Here is a 12948-nt window from a genome sequence, read left to right as displayed (position 1 = left end):
TGTCCACCCCTGAACTGGCAGGAAGATGTGATATGCAGCTTAACCCCTGACTGACCTTGGCCCCTTTCAGGCAGTCAAACATTCATGCTGTATTTCTTCAGTATTCATAGCATATGTTTTTTTCTGAATGTGCCAATGCAAATGACTGATATACACATAAGCAATTTTCCCCATTACAAGATGTCACGTAGCAGTCTTTACCTTAGGACTTTTCCAATTCATTTGCAATTTTGCAAAACATGTCATTAGGATTGGGGGAAAAAAAAAAATCCTGAAAGCATTCAGCTTCCCCTCCCTCTCCATAAGCCCAGCCAAAGGGACCAGCTTTTTAATTATCTAGCAAGAGTCAGTAAAATGTCCCATCCTCCTTAACAGGATCCGCAGGCTCCAAACTCATTATCAGATTGCTTTTTATCTTTAAGAGTCAGCAATTTAAGCTCCCTCCAGTGTTATAATCACCATAGCGATTATAGCTCCACAGTGCAGCAAAGTTTTAGAACACTACAGATTTGGAGCCCACTGTTACTACCACAAACACTGCGATACACAGCCGTGGCCAGGCAGCACCATACTGGGAAGCTCAATCTGCTTACTGGAACAATCTTTAAATAGTATTAACTGGCAGACAGTGGTTCCTCTAACTCATGCTGCAGCAGCGTTAGGGGGTTGTCATGCGTCCTGAACAGAACACAGCACATAGTTCGTAAGCCATCATATAACTGGCTCTTATTTGTTAGAGGTTCAACTCTCCGATAAAGTGGGCTGAAAAAGGCAACAGAAAATGTGTACATTTTTTTAACTACTGTTCAAAAAACAGCATTGTTTTTTCAATAACTACCAAAAAAAAAATTACTAAAAAAAAAACAAAACCAAAAACAAAACCACACCACGATAAAATAATAGTAAGCCAGAGATCACAGCTTCAGGCTCTAGCATTATTTTTATGGAAAAGAGCGCTCCCATTTGTCTCAGCTACATAAACTTGAAAGGTGAGTGTGAAGCAGAGTAAGATGAGCTTGGATCAGGCTTTCTCAAGAACTCAGCACCCATCAGGCAAGATTCAGGCATCGATATAGTTTGGCTAGACTTTATAGAAGTAGCTTCTAGGAGCCAAACACTTTTTAAACCTGGCTGGTGTACCTAGATGCCAATGAAGGATCTGGTCTCTCTTAGAAATCTGTCCCTCGTTAGATTCAACAATCACTCTTCTGAATGACAATAGAAGGAAATTCAATATAAATTATTTTGAAGATCTGAAAGATTCTCTCCCAGCATGATAATTACTGTGTTTCCATTGCTGTTAATGACATCTAAGAACTGGAAACACAAGCAACAGTGGAGGATTAAGTAATTACAGAGTATTAGATGCATTTGAAGAGCAGGGTCACAGAAAAAGACAGAAGAGAGTGAGCATGCTGTGGGCTGCTCATCAGCTTGAAAGCTATAAAATATCCCCTCGTATTCACAGCTTGCTAGCTGGGAAGGACAAAGGCTCACAGTACAGATCAGCTATTCTTTATTGTCCCCATTCTGGAGAGCTACAGCTTTTATGGGTAAGTAAAGCTCTTGTTAACTATAGATAGATATGATCTCTAACGTGATTAATTTTCTCCCATATAGGAATTGTAAATGTATAGAAATAGAAAACTAATTTAGGATCATTAGAAGTGTAGTTCTATGACAAATGCAGTATTATAGGTGACCTGAAATTCTTGTGTGTCTTATTTCAAACAATATGTAACACTTAAAAGTCATATGAAAATTAAGGTTTGTTTAAAGATCACTAGAAAATTATGAGAATAGCAATGAAAAATGAACTTAAAGCACTGGAAAAATGTGAGTACTCATGAATTTAAGTATTTTGAAGGGAACTAAAATTCATCACGCTCTATTGACAGTACAACACACATCAAAGCGAAGCTGCGCACAAACAGGTCTGCATTTTGTCAAGTGCTACTGAACAGCTGCATTGAAGCGGGCCGGCCTTTGAATATGTTTCTCTATGACTCAGCTCTAGGCCTACATAACCAAGGGCTTACACTCCAGCTTTATGACCACGCCACACGAAAGGAATGACATTCACAGTGGATTTAAAATACACCTTTGAGATTTTATTTCCACTATTCTCCAGATCATTCCAAGGCATCAGGTAACTGGATCAAAGGGTTCAGCCTTCCACCTTCATTCACATAATGGTAACTTACTCCACAATTAGATCTCATGACATCAGTGGAACTAATCTTAGTATTACTCAACATGTTTAAAGGTGAAATAATTTGTCTGAGTATAACAACTGAGCAGCTACTTAGAGTAATCACCCTCCTAGTCAATTAAGTAATTATTCAAGTGAAGTTAAACATCTCAATAGTTTCGGAACACTGATAAAAAAGCAGGTTTAAATTTAATTTAAAAGCACCTTAAGCAGTCAGAGAGATGGACACAAGATGTAGGTGGACTAAACCAGTATTACACAGGCACCGCTTCTGGCTAAACCAGCTCAATTTATACAGAATTACTGCTGTAGGACTGACTTTCTAGTGTGATTCAGGTAGAGATAACTAAACTTTGTGGATTGTTTCTTCTCCTACTCCTACATAGTTTATGTGTACCTGTCCTGCTTTCCAAACGTTCCATTCAGAAGACTTACTCTTTTGAAATATTTGTTGATTGTGGCTAAAAGTGCTTATTCCCACTGTTGTTAGTGTTCTTTTGCTCTGTGATGGTCCAAGTAACTTTTAATACCCATTCATTTTAAACTATCATTTCTGTGCTTTGGGATCCCCTTCCCCTTCATTGAAAAGGCTACATTAAGGAAATACAATATAGTGCCACTTGGAAAAAACTGAATTCTCTTCTCACTATTCTAATAACAAAATCCACTTTTTTGGGGAGCTACTTTCTAATGAAGAGCATATTTAAAATAAAATCCATACAGAAAAATTACTTCATTCAGGACTCAGTCCAGTAAAAGTATTATGACAGCATAATTCCTGTTTGTAAACTGGTGTGGGGACTTTCCTAGGGCCCCTTATAGACTGAAATGTAAAATTATTGTTCTGTTTACTTTAAAAGTATTTGGGAATAGAAGTTGCTCACCTTTACTGGAATACATCTAGAAACTCCTTCAATGACACCAATTCCAGAAAGAAAAAGGAAATGCTTATCCATTTAAGAGAAATTAGCCCATGTTACAGATTATAGAATAATTCACCTTTAAGGCAGTAAGAAATATCACAAATAAATTTTTCTGATCAGCACTGTTCAACCCATTTGTCAAAACATTTAGCAACCCAAAACTATTTCATGAAAAGCATTTCATCATTCTTTAACTTTGCAAGAAAAAGTAGAACAATAAGAAGAAATTAGTCACAAAGTACTTAAAAATGCACAAGCTCACCACAGCAAAAGAATGTTATGACTTGTGTGCAGACACTTCCTTCCCCCCTTTATTAAACTCTTCCTTTTCTCCTTTCTCCAAATCCCCTCCTATACACTTCAATATTAAAACACTGACTTAGATAATTTCTAACGACTGTAAGCATTTCTTCCAGGCAAACAGAAGTGAAAGAACCTGCAAAGATTTTTGAATGTGATAGTTCTAGGCACTGTCAAAAAAGCTCGTATAGTGTGTTACATAAACAGAAGTTTGTGCATTAAAACCTCATTGCAATATTCAGCCCAGAAAAGACACCCAAGACAGAAGTCATTCATGTCATCTTGTGCAGGCTGGAGCTATTGTAGCCATTAAATCTGTCTAAAATGCTTTAGAACTGATTGTGGGGTAACTGCTTTATTGAATTTATTTCATTGATACAACCAGGTTTTTTTTCCAAGATGTCAGTCTATATAAGCCTGCTTCCTTTCAAAACAAACAAAAAAGTTACCCAAATTGAATTTTCAAAAGCATTAGGACACCTGTGCTTGTCTACATACCTTTAAATCTGATCCTTCTTGCTCCACTGGGAACAAGCACTGAAGTAGCACTTTATAGGCATTGATAAAGTGACGTACCGATGAGCAGATTCTGCTGAGCAACTCAGGTTTTGGAGCACAGGACTAAAATATAGGTTATATACTGCAGCAACAGGTTACTTGTATTAAGCACTGACAGATCTCGTAAGGCCATAATTTTTAAACTATGTGTCAGACCTCAGAATGATCCTCTTTTCAGTATGAGGTATCTTCTACTGCACAAAAATAGCCACACACACCCTCCACTAACTAGGAAAAAAATAATCCTAGCACGTCCATCATGAATCAACCTTGAGGCTATCTTCCAAGGATGATCTTCCCATCCCTATGAAGTTATAAAACAGGTCAAATACACGTCTGGATTGACACTATAATACTGAGCACTACAAAAGCTTCAGACAGTGCCCACAGGAAAAGTTGCCAGAATTTATGCAAGTTCCCACTTGCATAAAGTCTGCTTTATTCTGGAAACTTCAGATTAGTCAAGAGCCTCACTAACTACACCATAGATCGTGTAACAGCCTTCTCAACAGTGCAGAGACAAGATCCTCCTCCCAGTGGCTTTTCTCCAGATCTTGAGTGGAAAATGGAACAAGCAGTTAGCATGGACAAGATAGGTGGAGGAGGAGTTGCAGACAAAAGCTCTGTCCTTTCAAGAATCTAGAAATATACTCTTTTTTTCGGCACTGTACCAGAAAGCAAAGAAGAAAGGAATGCCCCTTAAAAGTCTGACAATGTAGCTTTGTACTATAGCCTCCTAAATTTACATGATACACCCACCTCAAACAGCATTTGTCACACAGAAGTGGAACAGACAAACGCTCGGGCCTGTGAGTTCCCTTGCACAGACAACAGTAATTAATTAAACCCTAGAGTTCAGGAGTTTTAGTCTGGACTGTAAGACCTTTGTGTTGTGCCTGTTTAGGTGGAATCCAATAATTGAATGTGCCTCATAACTTATCATCTGTCCACGTAGCTCCCACGCTACCGGGCGTGCTGGTGGGGCCTCCTTGCTCTGCCAGCCACGCCACATGATGGGTTGCCACTGTTTGGAGCCAGTCCTACTCCCTGGAGTCTACCTGGTGATGCTCTCTCCACTGCAAACACGCCTTCTGGTTTCAGTTGTGCATTGCCGTGCTCCAGCAATACCTGTACACCAACCAAAACATCTGCAATCAACCAGCTGGCTTTGCAACAAGTCCCTGCGGAGAACGGGATTACACACACTGCCATGGCCAGGGATGAGACTTTTCTGCTTCACTGCAGAGGCAGCAGACAGCTGGAGCTGAGGGATGGCACATCTTCCCAGCTATCCAGCCCACCATTCCGCAGTCTACCTCCTACACCTGTCAACAGCTTTTCTTACGACAACACATATGACTGTTTAGCAGGGATAGTTGAGGACTGGGCTGATGCTTTGATACCAGCACAATGGCTTATTTTTTCACAGCTGATCTTTTACTTGGCTGAAAAACCCCTTGTAGGAGTTGTCAGCCAACGGAAATTAGTGTTTTCTCTGCTATGGAGTCTAATTGGTTTTTCCTCCACTGACAGCTCTTCAAGCTAAATTTAGGGAGCCAGGGAAATTAGACTGAACACTATTTGGCTGAAACTACGGCCTACTTCCCCATACACACATAATGACCAAAGGGAAGGGTTCCTTTAATTCCTTTTGTGCAGCAGAACTACAGAATGTGAGCAAATAGCAAGCCTATCATATAAAAGATCTATGCTTAAGATGTATATTAACCGTGTGATCAAAGGTACTTTTAGAGGGCAACATCACTCACAAGAAAATGCAGAAAACCAGATCTCCAGTGAGCAAGCAAGGCAGAGGGATTTCATTCATTTCCATAAGTCAGTCAATTTATACCCAGCTGTTACAATTTTTCTGATTACTTTGCTGCTCACATTGTCCTAGTCAGCATGTAGCTTTGCCAGCTCTGACAATTTACCCCTGTGCTTCACAATACTTGGTGAAATCAACACCTTCTGGAACTAAACAGCTATGGAAAAAGCTGAACTTTCATTTAAACCAGAAAGTTTCCTGACCTGTTGTTTACAAAGAAAAACCTGAAAACATGACCCAAACTGTTGCTCACAGAAGAGGAAAGTAATTTTAGGTGCATTACTCATTCCTTTTGAGCATAGTACATTCGTTGCTATTCTTGCAAGTCTGATTTCTAAACCCGAAAGCTGGCGTTCCCCTTCCCTTGCATAAGGAAGGAAAGCATCTGGGAGCTCAGGCTCTGCATTAGCCTGTGAAGCTGTCACCTGTCAAACAGGCCTATTCCATAAGCACCAAGCGTCACAGTTAAATTACCAGGCACGTGAAATGGCGCATACTTCTACACAAGTTTAAAACATTTTGATTCCTTTACGCTAAAGTGAATTTTATTCCTATTCTCCATCCCTCAAAAAAGGACTAAGTTTAGCAGAATATGATTAAGCAGCTTTTCATGCTACGGGTCATCTCTTCAGCACATATGTTCTCCCTGACTGCACTCGGCTGGCTTTCTTCCGACTTATCTCACTGACCTGTTTTAGGTTAATCCTAGGATAATCATATTTTTCCTCTTATCTGTTTTCAGTCAGGGTTCTCCAGCATTTTTCTTGATGACTCCACAGGGCACAGCGTAAGCCACAGACCAGCAGGAACTGCTTTCTACCCCTACCTCCCCCCTGCCCTCCCCCCCCTTTCCTGTATTCCCTCCTTGGTGGAATTCAGTTATCCAAGAATAAATTTGCCAAGGAAAAGTTGTTTTCCTCCTCCCAATCAATCTCCATTTCACAATCAATTGCTATTTTTCTCACCATCAACAGCGTATTGATGTGTGTTACCACAAGGAATATCAGTACCCCCTTTTACCAGGGCCCCTTCCTCTGAGCCTGAATTTCTCCACTGCAAATTTCTGCAAATACAATCTTCCCATCATGAGAAACATGGCTGAGTCTCTTGCTGTTAACAATGAAAAAAGCCTTTGTTCAGGCACTTACAACTTTATACTTCAGTCATTGCACTGTGAAACTCTCAGCTTCAACCATGTAATTCCCATCCAAATAATCCAATATTTCTAGATCTCCTTTAACTGCCTAAATTTTCAAGTTCTTTGCTCACTTTTGTTTTTCTTAAGTTAAAACTATGCACAGGTTCTCAAAGGATAAAATTTAAATGCCTTCCTGCATCAGCATACTCTCAACCATATGATGAAGTTGTCTCCTACCACACAATGCAATCATATTGTTAGTAAAACGCGTGCTCAGAAGCGAACCCCTCTGTCCACCCATCTGTTTTCTAATACCCCTCTCTGAACATGCCTGAAAACAAACCTGACATCAAAGGCCAAAGGAGAACTAAGATTTCCGGACAAACTGCAGGCCAAGCAGCAGACGGACAGTAGGGAGCCCTTCAGAAGTAAATGCTGAGTGTGGTGGTGATCAGCAGCTGGGAGAGTAAGGAACAGTCTAAGGCCAGCTGATGCACATCTTGTAGACATACCGACACCATAGTGAACTCCCTCTAATACTTGCTGCTCCCCAACCCCTTGCAATGCTCTTCTGTTTAATGGTTGGTGCTCAGGCATTAAAAATTCAACACTCAATATCCAGCCATGGCAGCCAGATACTGACCCATTTGTGTTCTACATCTATTTTCTTTTTCTACTTTACCGCTAGGTAATATCCTATTATTCTTTACCTCTTTTTTTAAAAAAAATAAATAATGCCACACATTACAGCATGTAAAGAAAGAGTATTTGTGGCTGTCCTGGCTGATCTATGACAATTAAGAGAATTTTAGACATGGATTATAGAAAGCTTTCTTAAATCCTTGAGATTAATAGAGAACGTTAGTGTAAGTACTAGCCAGTCAGGCTTAAATTCCTGTTTTTATCATCCCTTCCACCTGCAGCTCAGGCTAAACAATCAAAATCTCCTTAAAAACTCGCTGCATTCTCATGTTCTTTGAATAGTAAAAAGTTCAAAGGCGCATCCTACAGGATCATAGCCACTGAACAATGCTCAGAGGAGTTCAGTATGGGTCAACGCAGTCCAGAAAGGTTGCAAAAGCAATGGGCAAAGGCTAGTTTTTGTGGACAATACACTGGGCTTTCATCTATCTTTTTAGTCTTTGGCAACTGGCATTTTTAAAACGCGCTTAGAAACTGTACATATTTGTCCATTAACAATGAGAATATTTACCTTTAGTCTAAACCCGGATAAGAGAATATTCAGATTCTGAGAGGGCAGGAGGAAATATTTCAATTCCCAGATAGCAACATGGCTCCAGTTTTCTAGGACAACCTCTACAAGCCATCTAATTCCTACCCCTTTTCCTCCTTGGAGGAGGTTGCTGCAGGGTGCAGGGGCAAGGCAGAAAGGTTATATATGCCCCACATGATCATAAACTACAGGACTGTTCCGGTTAATTTAGAGTTAGTGTTAGGTGCCATTCCAAACAACATCTTAGATTTCATCCCCATGCTGCCATACACATAGGATCGAGCCTTAAGCTCAGTTCAGCTTAATTAAATCAAGGACATTCCAGTGAACATCCACCAAGAGAACCACAAATTAAAACACCGTCTCAAGCTTTCAAAAGTATTTAAAGAAAAAAAAAAATTCTGCTTTTCTAATTTAAGAATTTCAATAAAGCCAATGTGTCCACAAAGTAGAAATCCTTTCTTGTCCACAGATGTTTTCTGTCAAGTAACTTCCATTCAGAAAAAGCTAAAAACGTCAAAGGAATCCTTAAAATTTACTTTCATTGTGAAATCTTTACAATTACAGAATAGACAAGAGTAATCAACCACACTTCATAGAGAAACAAGTGTAAAAAAAAAAAAAGTCAGGTGATGAGCTGCTCATAATTATATCCCCTGTCATCCTTAGGATATTGGTTTTAAAGTCTCTCCCCAGCTCCTTTTTAATCTAATGATTTTTTTCTCCTACATCTCATCACCCTTGAGTGCAGTGACAAAGACACAAAACGTATCTTTTAGCATGGCCATAAGTGACTTTTCATGGAGACATAGATAATAGCTTAGCTGATTTATAGGACAATTTCCTTGCCATAGGTTTGAAAGTCTGAAGAGATGGAGGAACTATTCTTTTCCAATACTTTATTTCATGCACCAAGATAAGATAGCTCTATTGGAAAGCATGTAAGTCAGCCCTGTCCCAAAACAGTTGCATGCCTTTCTAGAGATGGAATACAATAATTCACCACTGGAGAAATTAAAAAACCCTTTCCTCAGATTGAATTGTACCTTTCTCCTCCCTTTCCTGGTAGGGCCACCACAGTCAAAAGCAGCAGCTTTTGCTTCCCTTGGTTACAGCAGAACTGTTGTAATCATATAGCTGTACCATTCACAGCCGGCAGGAATGTAAGTATTTCACCTTGGAGGCTTTATTTGCTCTTAAGACACATATGCTGACCAGCCCTTCTAGATTTCTCCATCTCCAATTTACATCTTTTTTATGTTTCATTATAAAATAAATACAATAGCACATTCTTAGATGAGGAGACCTGGAGCCTTACTTCTATTACCATTGCTAATTCTTGTACTTAGCATACAGGCACATTTGTTACCATAGGTTTATATGGGTGTTGACATGGACCAGGAATTATTTTTGTTATTTCAGGGAAGAGCATTAAAAAACACACTGCGAGAAAACAGAGGCTTACAGTGACATGATTTTGCAGGCAGCCACATGAGTATGAATGCAGGTCACCTTCTCATTTTGTTTATTATTAAACTGCTAGACAGACCAAAAAGCTATTTTCCAGTATTATGACTTGAAAGTTTTGTTTCTTCAGGTCTCTTCTTATGCCTTCCAGCTACTCTTGACATGCAGAACTCTAGCAGTTTATCAGCATGGACTCTTACTCTCAGCTGTTACACAGGATGCATTTAATGGAGACTTGTGCTCCCTGCCCTGGTGATACAATTTTCAGAAAATCAGAGACAAGAGAACAATGATTTCAGAGACAAGAAATAAAAATGTGTTGTTTTCTCTCTCAATCAAAAATTACTTTGTGGAACTCATTACTAACGTGTGTTCTGGAAGCTAAATTCAACAAGCTCAAAACAAATACTTTCATGAATGTAAGTGCAATTAAACAGGATGAAACTTCCAGCAAAGAAAATCCCTAAGGAGTTGAATACTAAAAGTTGAGAAAGCATAGCAGGGAAAGGATATGTACTGTCTTCTTTTACTGGTTTTTAATCATCTATTACAAGAGACATTACACTGAGCCAAATGGACCTATACTGTAAACAATTACCACATCTTTATGTTCTGGAAAATCACATTAACCTGTTTTCCAGCTTTGAATAATAATAATAATAAAATCCACAGAAGAATCATCTAAAATATACTAAAGGTAAGAGGCAGAAGAATAAGTTTAGTATGTGAAATTACTAAAGGAAGAGGCAGCAGAAAAAGCAGACACACAAGACTCTGCATTCAACTGGACTAATTTGTTTCAAGCCCTCAAACTGGATCATACTGACTTCACACTGCTCAGGATCCAAACAGTAATAAGTGACAGCAAATGTAGCACTTGGCATTGCAACATAAGGTCTATATTTCCTCTAGAAAAAACGAACCAAACAAACAAACAAAACAATCCAAACCACAAAATAGTTCCTACACGTGTGAAAGGGTAGAAAATGAGAAGAAAAAAAAAAAATCAGATAAGGCATTCCTGTTTTAGGGAGTGCATAATCAGTCACTGAATAAGAGAGATGTGTGAGATTCCTTCTCTCTAGGTCCCTGAGGACTTCATAGGTCAAAACTTGTGCTAGGAACTGGCACAGCAATAGTCCAAGGGATCCAAAGAGCTCACACCTCATGTTCTTTCCCCACTGTAGAAGCCAGATGAAACCTCCATGGTCCAGAATGTTTTCTGCGTTGTTTCTGCTCTCAAGATGATCCAAAACCATCTCCCACAGCGGAAGTCTGGTTTCTGTGCCTTTATTTAGTAGCTTATGCACAGATTTATGTGTGAAACGATAACCTAACCATTCAGGTAAAGGAGAGAAAAAAAAAAAAAAAACCAAAAAAAAGCAGCCTTTTGAACTTCAGTCTCCAGGGATTTTTAAATTCAGGCCCTGCAGGTAATCAATGAAAATGTAAAATTAGAGCTTTCCAGGACAGAGCCCGAGTCCATTTCCCCTATTTCTACAGTGAATTAAAGCTGATCAACAATATTCTGATAAAAATGCTGATTCAAGAGAACAAACAAAATATTTCTTAGGAACGTTTATTCTGCTAAAACCCTCCTCAGAAGGTAGGCGGGCAGGCACTCCCACTGCCCAACAAGCCCGCTAGCCTGGCTGGCTTCTTTCCAGCTTGCCGGGCAGCAGACCAGTATGCCAGGCAGCCCCCGGCGGCAGGGGGAGAAGCACATTTGCAAGAAATCTGAAACAAATTGTTCTGTTTTGCCTGAAGTTCCACCTCATCAACATTCTGTTCCAGCACAGGATGAGACAAAATGTCAACACCACAGAATTTTACACAAAACAGAAATATCCTTCTCTGGACAATTTTAGTCACAGTCTGTATGTGTGCCTCTCCACAAAAATAACTGTCTCTTCTGACGTCTGCTTTAATTCCACTTTAAAAGCATGGACTTAAAGGCAATGAGTATTGAGGAATCAGTGCCATGTCAATAAAATTAATCAAGTTTTTATAAACAACACGTTTTATAACGTGTTTTAAAACAAGTTTTATAAACAAAACAAAAATTACATGATGAAATTCTGAGTACCTAAGAAAAGGGTTCAGTGTTTTAAGAGTGTTACAGTTAAACACTGCCTTCCTGCAAAACTTTTATAAAAATAGCTCTTCAGTCAGCTACTTGGTTGAGTCTCCTGCTTATAGTACTAATTTCACAATACTACAGACTGTAACCAGAGAGATATTTTATGAGGACTTTGTCATCATGCATATGGTGTTATTCTACTGATCTATTCCCTGGAAAAATAACAATGCACCTGGATTTCTAATTACCACTATACCAACCTAACAAGTGACCAGTAATGTAGCCTGTTCCCTGCTATTTGTAAAACCACCTCCCCACCTTAGAGTACGCGATTTGCCTTTTCATCTTTCTATATATACTAACTGTATCAGAAACGTAGTTGCAAATATCACTACTGTTCTAATTAGAGGAGAGAGTACTACAAGTTAAATGTATTACCTCATGCCAACACATTTTGGGTCTTCATTAGGACGAAGTCAGAGTTCAGCAAATAATTCATTCTCACAGGATCCTAACTTATTTGATGTTGCTCTACCAGCAACTGTAGCCTTCTGCCCACTCCCACTGGATCTAGTTTAAGATCAAAGCTGATTCAACTGTCAGGTTGCTCAGGTGATTTTTTTTTTTTCTTGCAAACCCCCCTGTTTTCTACATGTGTTTCATTCATGCAAAAATCATTTATTCAGCAAGTTGTGGCAGGAGAATGTGGACAGAAATGGAAACATTTTTTTAAAGCAGGTCAAAAGATGTACAACAAGGTTAATTTCCATATACTCCAGGAGCTTTCAGCCTGTTCTTATTAAGAAAACGGCAACAAATCTGAAGTCATCTATTTCTTAAAAAAGCCATTGATCTCCCATCAATTTTATGCATGGGTTGCCCTTAGCACATGATTTTGAAGAGGCCACAAAAGACAGTTACTTTGAACTACAAAGCCTTTCCACGAGACATCAACACATACAGCTTCAGTTTCTTAATCAAAAAAAATAATATTGACACTTCCCCATAAAGATTTTTAACCTGATGAATCCATTCATTTTTCTACAGACAGCATCTTGTTTAAAGCACAAAACCAAAATTGTTTTTCTTAAGTAACAGCTTTTGATTTTTTTTTTAAACCAAATAATTTTTCTTCTCAAAGGACAGTAACAGCCTTTAATTACATTCTACTTCCCTCCCTTTAATTCATCCTCTCTTCAAAACAACTC

General features: G+C 39.0%; 1 protein-coding gene across 2 annotated transcripts in view; it reads left to right on the top strand.

Moving 5' to 3' along the window:
* The first annotated feature begins 1372 nt into the window (after positions 1-1372).
* The window catches only part of LOC119153243 (rap1 GTPase-GDP dissociation stimulator 1-like), a 34493-nt gene continuing 22917 nt past the window's right edge, over positions 1373-12948 (top strand). For both annotated transcript variants that reach the window (XM_037399410.1, XM_037399409.1), the window contains exon 1: positions 1373-1553. In XM_037399410.1, coding sequence (XP_037255307.1) covers positions 1550-1553 — 4 coding nt within the window. In that variant the 5' untranslated portion in view covers positions 1373-1549. The remainder of the gene's footprint in view (positions 1554-12948) is intronic.

This window comes from Falco rusticolus, chromosome 9 (genome assembly GCF_015220075.1).
Source record: "Falco rusticolus isolate bFalRus1 chromosome 9, bFalRus1.pri, whole genome shotgun sequence".
In the NCBI taxonomy this organism is placed as follows: domain Eukaryota; kingdom Metazoa; phylum Chordata; class Aves; order Falconiformes; family Falconidae; genus Falco; species Falco rusticolus.
Note: the sequence above shows the minus strand (reverse complement) of the source record. Positions and strands in the feature narration are given on the sequence as shown.